Source organism: Uloborus diversus, chromosome 1 (assembly GCF_026930045.1).
Source record: "Uloborus diversus isolate 005 chromosome 1, Udiv.v.3.1, whole genome shotgun sequence".
Classification (NCBI taxonomy): domain Eukaryota; kingdom Metazoa; phylum Arthropoda; class Arachnida; order Araneae; family Uloboridae; genus Uloborus; species Uloborus diversus.
The window spans coordinates 204,607,252-204,621,201 of record NC_072731.1 but is presented as its reverse complement, the minus strand read 5'-3'; the positions used below and the strand labels follow the sequence as shown (position 1 = coordinate 204,621,201).

The following is a 13,950-nucleotide window of genomic DNA, read 5'->3' as shown; positions in this document are numbered from 1 at the left end:
AATCTCCGTAGGGACTCTATAATACTAGTTCGAAAACCCATGAGAACTCTAGTACTAGTGCATTCTCCCCCCCCCCCCCCCACACACAAAAAAAAGGAAAAAAGCAAATTCAAGGGAAGTCCTCATCGCAATAAGGATCCCACAAAATTCTCATACACATCAGCATTTCTTAAAGAATAATCAAAAAGGAAACATTTAAATTGCTTTCGCTTACGACAAAGCCTCAAAGCTTTTGTAACATTGATTCCGAGCGTATTTCTCTGCACGCAAGAAAAAAATGGCAACCGACAATATTACTCAACTGTATAATTCGTCATGTAATTTATTTCCTGTAGAATTAGAAGTTTTTCGCCAAAATGAGCGATTATTTTGCCAATAAGTAGTCCCTACTGGAGTAGACTACGTTAGCCAATCATAGCTGCTTATTTTCGAGGAGTAGTAGCAACGTCCAAATGAAAATATGTTTTCAAAAACAGCTTAGAATGTCATTCAATTTTCAGTTCTTTTCATATTTAGTTTAATTAAACTTATAATAGTCAATTTAAGCAGGGGGGAAGGGTATCTTTTAAGATTGTATTGGATGATATGTATCGAATTAGTAACGATTATAAAACAATCGATATTTTCCTGTCTGTTTGTTATTGTTATTAAATGCGATCATTGGTCTGCTGCGTGAGTAACTTCCTTAATAGTTTGCACAAAAAAACAATCGAAATTGTCAAAAAATTTTAGGTTGCAAATCAAAATTTGTCTATGAAACTATTTCTAAGCAACGTCAGGGATTTTATTGAACATGTGGATGTATATATCACATGTGCCATGTAAACATGGATATTTTAAATAGTTACTGCCGGTACAAATATATTTTGTTATCTTGCATATTTGTTACTCTGATTGTCATCGTGACACTAGGATATGTTTGTACTGACCAACTATGTGCATTTAACAGCTGGACTTATTCTCAAACAAAATATAATAACTGGAATACTTTAAATTTGAAACATGTGGTTGACAACATGGGCAAGCCCGTTTCTTTCTTGTCACACCCATTCGCCGCAGATTCCGACTCCAGTCGGAGTAAAAGCAAGTTTTCTTTCGAAGATATGCTGAAGGATCGAGGTTTTCGGTTCGATATCAAAGGATCCGACGTAATTGTGTTTCTTCACATTCAAAAAACGGGTGGAACTGCTTTCGGCAGGCATCTGGTAAGTGACTTAGCGTTGGAGAAGCCCTGTTCCTGCAAACACGGTAGGAAGAAATGTAAATGTGCCAGACCAGACTCTGAAGGCAGATCGTGGCTGTTTAGTAGATACTCTACGGGATGGAAGTGTGGATTGCATGCCGATTGGACTGAGTTGACAAATTGTGTTGATAGTGCAATGGATCAGACAGAAAAAGAATCATCCAAGCGAAGGTATGTTTATGTAACTTATTTTAGCATCCAGGACTACAAAATTATCACATATAAAGCCTGGTGGCAGAATATTAGATACTTTCCCTTTAAAGTTATGTACGCCAGATGGTTTGGCAATTTGTTACTTTTCTACCTTGGCGATAATAGAAATATTGCTTAAGTGATTGGTTAATCTACAAGCATATTACAACCCTAGAGTTTAGAAATTGAAGTTGTTGAATGAATGTCACCAACAATGAATGTTTTTAGTTTGCAATAGTGATAAATAAATTAAAATCACTAAAAAAATTAAACTACACCAAAAAAGTACCAAAAATTATAATATTTTTGCGATAAACTACATTAGTACCAAAATCTCTCTGCAAGAATGTTCCGTACAGTAGGAAAGGGCCGAACTGGGCAATCAGTTCATCTCTGAGTTGGTTGCGGAAAAACTTGGCTCTTTTTTTCACTTAAAATACTCTGTTAATAAATAAAATGAAGGACGGCCAAATCAGGTGGGACCAGCTCCAGTCCTGTGTAATTGAAACTTGGGCGGTAATCAAGCACTGAAAAGTAATATCAGGAGTGCCCATGAGGCATGTTTTGTATGTACTTCAAAGGACGTGAAGGGGCAGGGCCAACTAAAAAAGTTTTTTTAGTTTTGCCACCCCAAGCAATGTTGACAAGTGTCGTGCTGCTCCCTGGTCTTCATTATATATATATGTGTGTGTGTGTGTATTTAAATCATTGAGCATACTCTCATGTACAGTGAAACCTCCGAATAGCGGACAGTCAAGGGACCAGAAGTTTTGTCCGTTATTGGGAGGTGTCCGCTATTAGGACGAACTCCTTAATTTACCTTTTTCAAAATGGGCTGTTGTTCCCTTTGTAGAACACAATCGAAACAATTGCGAAAGGTTTACTACATTTTACGTCAAGAGTAATTAATCTGTTTTTTCTTAATAAAGGTATACTACTGACAGCACACACTTGTCTTAAAAAGCATTTAATCAATTAAAGTAATCAGTCAAAACAGTTTGACATCTCTTTTTTGCATTACCGACGCCGGCGATTCGGCGGAGCAACCCCCCTCCCCCCCACACACTTTTTATGGTTAATTTATTTATTTTATCTCGAGTATCACTATTGCATGATTGACAGTTGGTAATATGACCTTGAATATGGGCAAATCTTTTTCATGTCTAAAAATTAAACAACGTAACGAAACCACGGCGCCATAAAGCCGTCTACTACCGGCGCCAGTCTGCTCAATTGCATCTCCTGAGAGCCCTAGTTAGAAAAAGCGCCCAGTTTCCTCTTTTTTATTTTAACTTTTGAATAGTTATTGTGTACAAAATTCATTAAAATCTTAAGAAAAACATACGTTAATTGTTAGACTGACATCAGTTTTCACTTATCAGCTTCAATACTCTCAAAGCTAGCCGTTACAAAATTATGACTTTTATTTTCTTTTTCATTTTTTGCTGCCCGCAAAATGCCTTTTAGTTTTTTTTTCTGCCCCCAACTTTTAAGCCCCAATCGCTGCCTCTACCCATTACCACCCTTTTAATTCCAAGAAACAGTGATAATTAAATGACGAGGGGGGGGGGGAATATCAGTTGTAGAGGATGAAAAGCTTTGTAAGGCAAGCAGTTACTAAGATATTCTGTGAAAAAAAAAAAAAAAACCTGAAGTGCTATGATCGCAAGGGAAATTTTTTGTGAAATAAGTGTCCGTTATTCGGAGTGTCCGTTATTCAGAGTGAATTATATGGAATGGCCTATATTGAGGGACTGGGACTTTCAAAAATGTCTGTTAATTAGAGGTGTCCGTTATTCGGGAGTGTCCGTTAAGGGAGGTTTCACTGTATTACTACCAAGGGTGGACTGGGACCCTCGAGAGGGCAAAGGGAAGAAGGTGCAAGAAAAAAACTTATCCCCCCCCCCCTCAAAAAAATGATGGTTCTCAGGTTTGCAAGTTTAAAGATAAGGGGGAAAAGAGCAAAATCGCACAGGTTTGTGAACTGAAAGAAATAAAATAGGAGGCACAAAAAAAGAGAAGGCACACAGATTCAAGGGTTCACTGGCAGGAAGAGGAGGGCATTAACTCCGGCTTAAGATCAGTGCAAAAAACAAAAAAAAATTCAGGCTTGAGGGTGTGATAGCACATAGGCGGGAGGGTGCATCGACCCGTGGGTCGGCGGGGCCGTCCATCCCTGATTGCTACAAAGAAAAAAAAACTTAAGAACAAATTGATTTTTTTCAATTTTTGCCATCATAAAATCAGCCTCCCTAGGCAGTGGCACAGGTCTGGAGGCACAGGAGTCCGGCCTGGGTAGAGGGTGCTACCACTATGAATGCCCATACATGTATGGGCTAGGCATAGGGAAGGCATGCCCTCCCTCTTCATCTGCCTAGCTCTTGGAAAGAAAAAATATTGTGTAGTGTTAAATAGTCGAACTCGCTTATAACGAGCAGCGAAAAGGGCCCATGATGTTTGCTCGTTATGACCCCAAGTGCTTGTAACAAATGAGTTCGTGAAAAAAATCATAAAAATTCATCATAATTGCCTCTTTTCTTCTTCTTTTTAATGACTTTATAGTTCCAAAGAAGTTGGTTAATTTGCTTTGAACTGTCTGATTGTCTCTTTCTTTTGTCTTTGTTTTTGAGAAATACACAAAACAACACATACATAATTTTTAAATGCTTCTTTACTCCACAAATTTAAAAAAATTCTATCATTCCTTGTTCTCAGGATTTATTATTCATTACACTAACCTCTGGTTGACCTTGGAATTAAAAAAAAATAACCATAAAAGGATAAGCTGAGTTGGAAATCAACAGAAATTTTATAAATCACCAGGTATTGCTCGTTAAAAGCGAGTTATGCTCCCATAGACTTAACATTACACCAACCAAGTATTTCTGATTTCCCTGCTAAATCCTGGTTCTCAATTAATCAGGGCTCGTTATAACCGAGTTCGACTGTAGTGTTAAACAGTAATGAAAAACGTTTTAACGCACAAAATTAGCAGATTACTTTTGCAGTTATCAGCTAATTTTGTATGTTAAAACGTTGTTGATTACTATTTACTTCTCTGCACAAAGGTATTTATTTATTTCTTATAGTGTAGTGTTTTTTCTCATAAATTATATAAAAATTGGTTTGAAGAAAATTAGTTTTAAAATGGTTTGGGTGGGGGGAGATTTTGTAAAACTCCATCTCTTTCCTTCAACATCACTTAACATTACATTTTTAGACCCTCATTGTCACAAATTTGATAACCCCCACACCGTCTTTCTTGCCTAACGTAACCTAAAAGTGCATTATCAGGTCTTATAACTTTTCCTTAACACCTTTGATTTGATTTCTATCAGGGTTGGGTTTTTACCAGAAAAAACTGGTTTTTACTAAGACATGAGAAAAACTAGGTTTTTACCAGTAAAAAACCTACGAGATTAGCCGCTATACTGAGCCAAGCTATGCTATAAACAGGGGCGGCATTTCAGCATTTCATTTGGGGGGTCAAGTTTCTTGATTATGTATTACCACAATGCCGTACCAAACAACATTAGCAAACAGGAAGTGGTCATAAAATCGGTTTAATATGAATAAAAATTTGTGCTTAGAAACAATTTAAATTTTGATTCACTTTCTAATAAGTTATCATACAAAACATCTCAATACTTAAGTTTTTATACCTTTTGGGAAAAGTTTTAACGCATGATTTTTGAAATTCGGAATCGTGTTACTAGTCTATCAGTGCCCAGTATGGTGCTGTTTTGCCAGTATAGCTTAATAGATTTTTTTTTCTTTTGCCCATTGTGCTTCGAAAATATTTCTCTAAACTCCTGAGACATAAAAAAAAAAAATCTTTCTCTACCAGCTGAGCTGATTGGAATAGTTAAAAAATAATTGAAGTAACAAAGTTATGTAAGGAAGCATTTTTTATACCTTTCTCTTCAAAATCACCCAGGCAACTTCAAAAATTGTGCAGGGCTCAATTTTTCATCATTGAATAATCTAGTCTGGTCGGCGCTCTCAGCTTCAATGAGATGTCATCTACCTCCAGCTCTGTTATTCACTACTCCAGCCCGATAAGTCCATAACAAGGACGAAACTGCAGTCTCTGGATGTGATAAACGGTCTGTGGGTATATTGCTTGTAATTTTTCTTGACTCTTGCTAAAAATTTTACTCATAATTGAAACATTTTATTTTTCATTTTAAAAATCCAATCCAGATAATATAGAACCAACCATACAGAAAAATAATTATCATCAAATCTTGTGTTAATTTCATTCGAAACTGAATCTATTACTTCATACAAAATATTAAAAAAATCAATGCTTGACTTCACATCATCATGTGGATTTTTATCCCTTTTTTTTCGCCTTTTTAAAATTGGGTTGGAGAAAGAATTTTTTTTTTTTAAAGTTTCACACTTGATTGAAATATAGATCTATGTAAAATCTATTTCCAGTTTCAATTGTAGATTGAACTATGGTAGTATGGTGCACAGATCAGTTGTAGATTGAACTGTGGCTTGAACAGTCCGAAAATTAAGGGTAGTTGATTGAAGATGTTTTGACAGAGTAAAGCATTTTTCAAAAACTTTCCTCAGTACAAACAAATAGAATAAACATTCAAACGAAGTCAAACATGCTAAAAGGCATGAGCTTTATCACCATTGCAAAAATCGTTTCGCAATAATTCTTCCGGTCGCCAAATCACTGCTTTGAAGTTATAGATAAATGTTTTTATGGTTTTAACTCTTGAAGACCATTTTGTGTCACTCCGAGATTGCATAATTATAGAGCCTCATAACAGGTATTTGTTGATATATATATATATATTTAAATTCAACAACCACGTGCATTTTTAAGAAGTTTCTATGAAAGCATATAAATGCATTGAGCAGCTGAAACGTGTTTCTAGTAGAAGAAAACGATGAACACTTATTAAATGTACACTTGAAAAATGAGCGTAAAAGTGAATGTAAAATGTCGGGCAATTTTCTTGTGAAAACCATGCAGCCACACCACTTTGCACGAGCCTCTCATATTGGACACTCCATCGTTGTTACACTGAGCACACAAGTATGAAATATTTAGCCTATATCAGGAAATGTCTTCTTTATTTAAAATTAAACATGGTTCTCTATCAGTTTTCAATGTTCTGAAAAGGCCGGAAAATGCTTCATGAATTTCTAAATAATCATCCAAATAACGAAAAACACTTCTTATAGTCTGGGAATGTGTCGAGTTTCATCAAATAGTTACTGAGAACCAGCGAGATTTTTTTTAATGAACATTGATTTCCGACCTTACATAAATTGAATTCATCCATTTTCTATCATTCTACGCAAAAACTTTGGGAGTGCGGCTGCCCCCTCTTGACCCCCCTATTTGCCGCCCCTGGCTATAAGCATTAGCCCTTGTTTATTTTTTGACAAGCAGTGATTTACTATTTTTACTAATAAGTCTCTACAATTATTGTTTACTATTATGTATTATTTTGTATGAATATATTATTACATGTTCGCAAATAACCATTAGACCATTTGATAAGTAATAAGATGACAGCTATTGCTAAATGCAAAATATAGGGAAAGGGGTGGGGACACGTTTTGTGCTACAAAAAACTTAAAGTGTTATTTTCATTGCACAAAACTTGTATTTTGCAGCGGACTGTAGAGGACACTAAGATTTGAACTGTTAAAAAACCATGTTTTGTCTTTTAATTGAATTGGTGAATGCATTTTCATTCTGCATCCCCCCCCCCCATCGAGTTCAAAACTTATTTTAAGATAGGATCTAAAGTTAGATTGCTGTTGTAAATTAGGTAATGAGCTGAAATAAACAAGTACTACTTATGAAAATTGATTTTAATATAAATAAAAATGGGAACTGTTCATGTTAACAGCCTTTAACATGAACAGTTTTAGTCTTAATTTACTTTAAAAAAACAAAAGCATGTGCACAGAAATGGCAGAAACAATAAAAAAAAATAAAATGGATTTTTTTCCCCTATAAGGTGGTAAAAACCATGGAGAAAACAGGTTTTTCTACAAGCAGTAAAATCCATGCCAACCCTGACTTCCATGACACCTAGCATAGCTTTTTAGCATTGAACACATAGTAAATATATATAATCTAGAAATTCTTAATGTCACACAACATTTTTAGTTATGGTCTCTTCTTTTAAATAATTTCACTGATTAAAATTATTTTCATCATTTTTATTTTGATCTAGTAGCACCAGAAAAACGTAGCTCCAATTATTTTTTGTTGCTTATGAGTAATATGAACCATTATTTAGAATATTAAAACCATGTTCTGCAGTTAAAGTCGATGTTTATAATAACCAACTGATATGATCAAATATTAAATCACAAAATACTTTAACAGGAAATCAGCTACAATTTTTATTATATCCAACTACCTATAATAAATATCTAAACAGGCAATTCATTTCAAAATATTAAAAAGGCCTTTCATTTAAAAACACATAAGCATCCATGGCTACAACCACTCTTTCCAGTCTTTCAGAATTCCTTTCTAATTTCATTTTAGTGATGTATAAAAAGAAGAAAATAAAAAGAGAAAAATTTTCATAGTTTTCAAAAATCAAAATGAACAAATTCAATGAAAATGACAAAAAGTATTTTTTCTGTAAAGTTTTTAAAAGAAAATGTAATCTTAAAATATCATTTAGAAATGCCCACTTTTCTGTATTATTAAAATTACCTAATAAAAAGTAGCTGAAAGGTCAATACATTGTACATGCCAAACTTCAATTTAGAAAAAAAGATATAAGAGCTTCATAGGGGCCATTGACATAGTTGCTTGTCCAATTCTATAATATCATCTTGAAAATCACAGGTGAATAGAGAAAGAAACCTGAGACACCAAAGTGTGTTAAATTTTTAAAAAGTTGAAATACAATAAAGGAGATTGAAAATATTGTAATTAATAGTCATTATTCACAAGAACAAGAATAGTCAATATTCTACAAGACTTTTACTCTTTGTCAAAAAATCTTCTGAGAATAGTCCCTGAGTCCTGAGAGTCCCCGGCCCCTCGCTTTTAAGGCTTCAATTTCAAGATTCTTTAAAGATTTTATTTTGGATTTGATTCTGGGGGAGAAAATCCAAATCTCGCCTTCCAACATCATTAAAGATCATCTGAAACTGTTTTTAGAACTACAATTTTTTAAATTTTTCTGGGGGAGACAAAAGTTCTTTCTTCCCTAACGTAACCGAAAAAAAAAACTGCACTGTTATTTTTGGAGCTTCAATTTCAAAACAAAAAAAAAGTTGGAGAAAGATCCTGAAACCTCTCCTTCTCAACACTAATTGTCTTAAACGGCATTTTTACAATTACAATTTCAAAGAATTTCTAGGGGAGAACCCCTCGATTTCTGAGCAAATATTACACTTTCGTTTAGGTTTATATTGCTAACACCTCAATCTAGTAATGACAACCTCGTAAACATTAAACTCTCTCTAAAATCACTTTCTCTCTCTCTGTCCATGGGTGAAACTATGAGACCATTGGCATGCACAGAAACTTTGGGGCCCCTAACAAATGACTTTTCTGCCCCCTTCATATTGTTTACCCCTATATTTCACGCTTAATTTTTAAAATATAGGGTTCCCTTCACGCTCGAGGCAACAGGTGTCCCGTCCCCCTGTGCATACTTTTGTATGGGACCACAAAACTTGCAGCCCCTAGAAGTGTGCAAATACAGGCCTGTATCCAGTGGCGTAGCTAGACCCGACTTTCGGGGGGGGGGGGGGGTTACTTCTTATATATATATATATATATGTATAATCACTTGGAATTTTTTCCTTTTCTTCTTTTTTTTTCTTTTCTCTCTTCTTTTTCTCTTTTTTTTTTGAGACTAACTTTTCGGGGGGGGGGTTTGTCCCCAAAAACCCCCCCCCCCTTAGCTACGCCCCTGCCTGTATCAGCGGGATTGGAGTAAATTCCCTCTAACTCCTTTTGCATGTGCATGTTCTGAGCATTAGTAAAAGAGTGATAAACTTCTGCAGTTTAATAGCCTTGAATGACATTGTTTTGTTTTTGAAGCCACAGCTTTCATCTTTACGAGGACTATAGTGATTGGAAATTTAGGTTGATAGCAGCTAAAAATTTCCTGCATTTTCCAGGACTTAAAAGAAAATTTCAAAATTCCAAGAAGTTTCTCTATCAGAAACATCTTAGTCCTATTGATATATATTAATTGCTGATCATTTTTACTAGTGTTCATATTTTTGCTTTGAATATTCCTTTAGGTATTTCTACATCACTTTGTTGCGAGACCCAGTAGCTCGCTTTCTGAGTGAATACAGACATGTTCAAAGAGGTGCCACATGGAAGACAGCTCGTCATTTATGCGGGGGACGAACACCAACTAATGAAGAGTTGCCTCCTTGCTTCGATGGGAAAGATTGGAGTGATGTCACTCTGCAACAGTTCATCAATTGTAAATCAAATCTTGCAATGAATCGGCAGACAAGAATGCTGGCTGATTTGACACTTGTGGGTTGTTATAATCAATCAATCATGCCAAGAAGGCAAAGAGAAGTGATGATGTTAGCGAGTGCGAAACAGAATTTGCAGAGAATGGCCTTTTTTGGTCTGTGTGAGTTTCAGAAGCTGTCTCAGTATTTATTTGAAAATACTTTTCATTTAAAGTTTCGTCAGCCATTTCAACAACTTAATGAAACTAGAAGTAGCCTAACTTTAAATGAAATAACAGAGAAGGAACTGCAGCAAATACAAAACTTAAACAAATTAGATTTGGAGTTATATGATTTTGCTAAAAAGCTGCTCATGGAAAGGTATGTAAAATTAAAATTTTTAAAAATTGACTTTGAATCCCAGCCCCAAGAAAATCAAATTATTGACCAAATTTTCGGAATGGAAGATTAAATATTTTTATGAAATTTTATATTGATATTTTTACAAGATTTTTTTAAAATAAGTCCTCAGTCCTTAGAATAAATATCAATCAAAATCAGGTCTTGTGTAAAATATAAATTATTCTACTTAAATGATTTCTAAAATGTTGTGAAAAATGGAAATTGTCTGTATTATTTATCTGTTGTATTTATTTCATGGCTTGTCATTGTATATGTCATTTCACAGATTTTATTAAATGTACTGAGTAATTTATAATACAGTCAAACATTTTTACTTAGAATAAAAATATTTTCTGCATATTAGCTGTCATACTTTCTATCATACTTTTTCTTCCTAAAACTTGCTTGAAAATTTAATCTTCAGAAATCGTTTTGATTTGTATCAATATACTTTCACTTCACTTTTTTCAACAAATTTGCCCCCCCCCCCCCCGTTTTGTAAGAAAAATCAAACTTTACCTTACCCTTTGCCCTATCTTTATAGCGCCATATTATGCAGAACACCATTATAAAATATGCTTTTATTTCAACTAAAATGTGTCATGTTACACTTCTTATTTCACCCTGCTTTTCACACTTACAACCATAGGGCTGCAGAGTAGGGTGGGCCGAAAAACAACTTTTTTCTATTTCTATGATGGGTAGCGCTGAAAAGGTGCCATTAGTGGAGCAAAGTGCACACAAAAAATTAATTTTTTTTTGGCACAATTTCTTGATTTGCCGCAATTCGATTTAAGTTTTGAAAAAATGCTGTTTTTAGCCAAAATTAGTAAAAATAGTAAATGTTTCTATTTTCGATGATGAATTGCTTGGAAAAGGTGCCACTGGTGTCATTAAATTCTCATAAAAATTTTGAGGTTCCATGTAATTAACAGTTATTCAATAGTCACATTATACCTGATTTCTTGATTAATTAAAGAAATAAAAACAAAATCTTGTAACTAAATTAATTAATTAAAATAGCTTTCTGTGGGGAAATATTGATTGAAATGTTTGACTTGATTAACATATTAGTATGCATGTATATATAGACCCTTTATGATACGAAATACTTCAAGAAGTGGTTGTGATGTGGGTTAATATAAAATATAATGAAGATCCAAGAAAAAAACTTTATAAAACCAACATAATATGAATAATTATCGAATAAAGGTAAAAGTTATATTTTTAAGCATAATCTTTTCAAAAGAACAATTTTCATATTTTTTCTTTCTGATCTTACATAACGCTGATTTTTATATACACAATGTCGCAAATATTGAAGTACAGCAAAATGTACAACAGTACATGATTGAACAGTCAAAAAATCGATTGCTGTTGTACTGACAAAGTTTTTAAAAAAAGTGCTGCTCTATATTCGACTCTGTTCTTATTTTGGAAAAACTTGGAAAAGATATCGACTATCGCTAAAACAAAGAACCAAATCAAAAATACAAAAATTGGTGTAACATGGCTTAAATTACAGCTTACTTACTGGCATACATGTTGCATCCAGCATTGAAATTTAAAAAATATTAAATGCAAACTCTTTAGAACAAATAAATGTGTAGCAAATTCTATTTCAAGAAATTTTTTTTGCCAAAAACGTTATATCTTCTGCAACAGTGACTGAGTGGTGGAAAAGCCAGGAAAAGAATTTGAAAAATGCAATGAACCGTCTTTAAAAGTCTTCAACATTACTAAAACCAGCTTCAGAAAAGTGCAGTGCATATATTTTCGTCATTTAGATATCATTCATAACTCAAAAATTGATTAGGCACTGGAAAAGCTTCAAAACTTGCTTTTTGTTCAAAGTACTAAATAACATAAAAATAATATTATTAATTTATAACGTAAAAGTTCCTATGTATTTATGCATATGTTATTGTGGTGTAAAGTTGATTTTATGTAATTGTAAAAAGATTTATACACTTATTTCTGAAATCAGTTCAATACATTACATATACAGGGTGTCCGAAAAGTCCTCGACACATAACAATGGTATTTTAGGTTAAATGTGTCAAGGACTTTTCGGACACCCTGTATATTTATTTATAAATGTAATTTTACAGTTTTTGTTTGTAACAGATTAAAAATATTTTGCTTTAAACCAAAAGAACCGTTGTTTTTCCAACAGTCTTTAGAAAAAATTCATTTAGTTAAAAGCCTTGAACAAAAAGACTAGCTTTGAAGCTTTTTCCAATCCTAATTTGTTTCTTATTCAATATGTGTGGGGAAATCAATGTAAACCTGTAAAATGGATTTTTTTTTTTGGCTTTAAAAAAAAAAAAAACATTTTTTAAAAAAACCAATTGGTTTAAACCAACGTGGTTGAAACCAAACAACCCTGCTCCTTTTTTTTCTATAATTTTCACTAACTCCTTAATTTTTTTAAAAAACTGACAACCATTTAGTTTGATTATGTAAAAATAAGAAAATAACCGTCTTTGGCAACCAGATGACCGAAAGTAGACCTGAACCTGAAGCAAAAGTAGGTTGAAGATGACGTACGTCACAGATTATTTCCCCCTCTGCAGACAATTTTTTAATAATGGCAGTAAGAGCTCAAGGGAAAAAAAGTTGTTTTTCATGCAACAGAGTCAGTCAGTCTGCACCGATCGTACAGGTCAATGGTCTAGAGCTCACATCATAGATATGAATAGGGTTACTAGATAGCTAATAGCTTCCAATCTGAATGGGGAACAGTGTAAGATGGAAATTATACATTATAATATATTTCATATATATCATATATAAATGTTCATTAAAATATTTATATGAAATATTTTATTAATTAACGTTTATGAAATAAAACTAGTAAATGCTATCACATGTGAAATGATTTTTTGTGTTCAAAATTTTATATCTCGCAGCATGTCTTTTAAATATTTATTAACTGGCTAGATAATACTGCTTAGGGTGCAAATAATTAGTTTATACTTCAATATATATATAGATAACAAAAACATACATTTTAGCTGATTTCACTCTATTTAAATACTTTTAATTTTTACGCATTTATATATGTTATTGATTATATGTGTATATATATATACACACACACACAGGTATGGCACGTGTAATATGGATTAAAGTGGCCATATTTGCTGCAGACAAATTTTGTGCGATAAAAGTTTTGTCGCAGATCAATGAGGAATCTTCTGCTACAGGGCAGCTATCTTGCTTTGAATACTTATCAATTCAATTGAAAATGTTGTGCAAATTTCTTTTTCAAGTAGTAGTCTGTTTTCTTCAGGAAACGTTTTGAGAATAGAAGGGGAAAACACAATTAAAATTAAAAGACTTTACTGAACTAACTTTGAGTGTCTTTGCAATGAAGCATAGTAGAAATGTAAAAAATTACAATCTGAGTCTTTTATGGCTGTCAATAATCTAACTATTCTCTGCTCTGGGCTTATAGAATAAGTCAATAATTAATATAACTAAGACATGTTAAGCAAAACATCCTAGATGAACCACAGCTTGCTAAAGTAGTTATCTTGTAAAACATATTAATATCCATACTCAATAAGCGAAACACAATTGAGTGAAAAACAGTCTGTTAATTCTCTCATCATGCAATTTTTGCTACATAACATTCTTTCTGTGCCATCTTTATTGTTCCTCAAAAATGTAATCTTAAACAG

At 33.4% G+C, this 13,950-nt stretch overlaps 1 protein-coding gene across 1 annotated transcript; it reads left to right on the top strand.

The window, feature by feature from the left end:
* The first annotated feature begins 673 nt into the window (after positions 1 to 673).
* LOC129224467 (heparan-sulfate 6-O-sulfotransferase 2-like) lies at positions 674 to 10,604 on the top strand. Its single transcript, XM_054858923.1, has 2 exons — positions 674 to 1,414; positions 9,695 to 10,604. Exons 1-2 carry the CDS (start codon positions 813 to 815, stop codon positions 10,332 to 10,334), a joined length of 1,242 nt encoding a protein of 413 aa, XP_054714898.1. The 5' UTR covers positions 674 to 812; the 3' UTR covers positions 10,335 to 10,604.
* Positions 10,605 to 13,950: the final 3,346 nt, after the last annotated feature.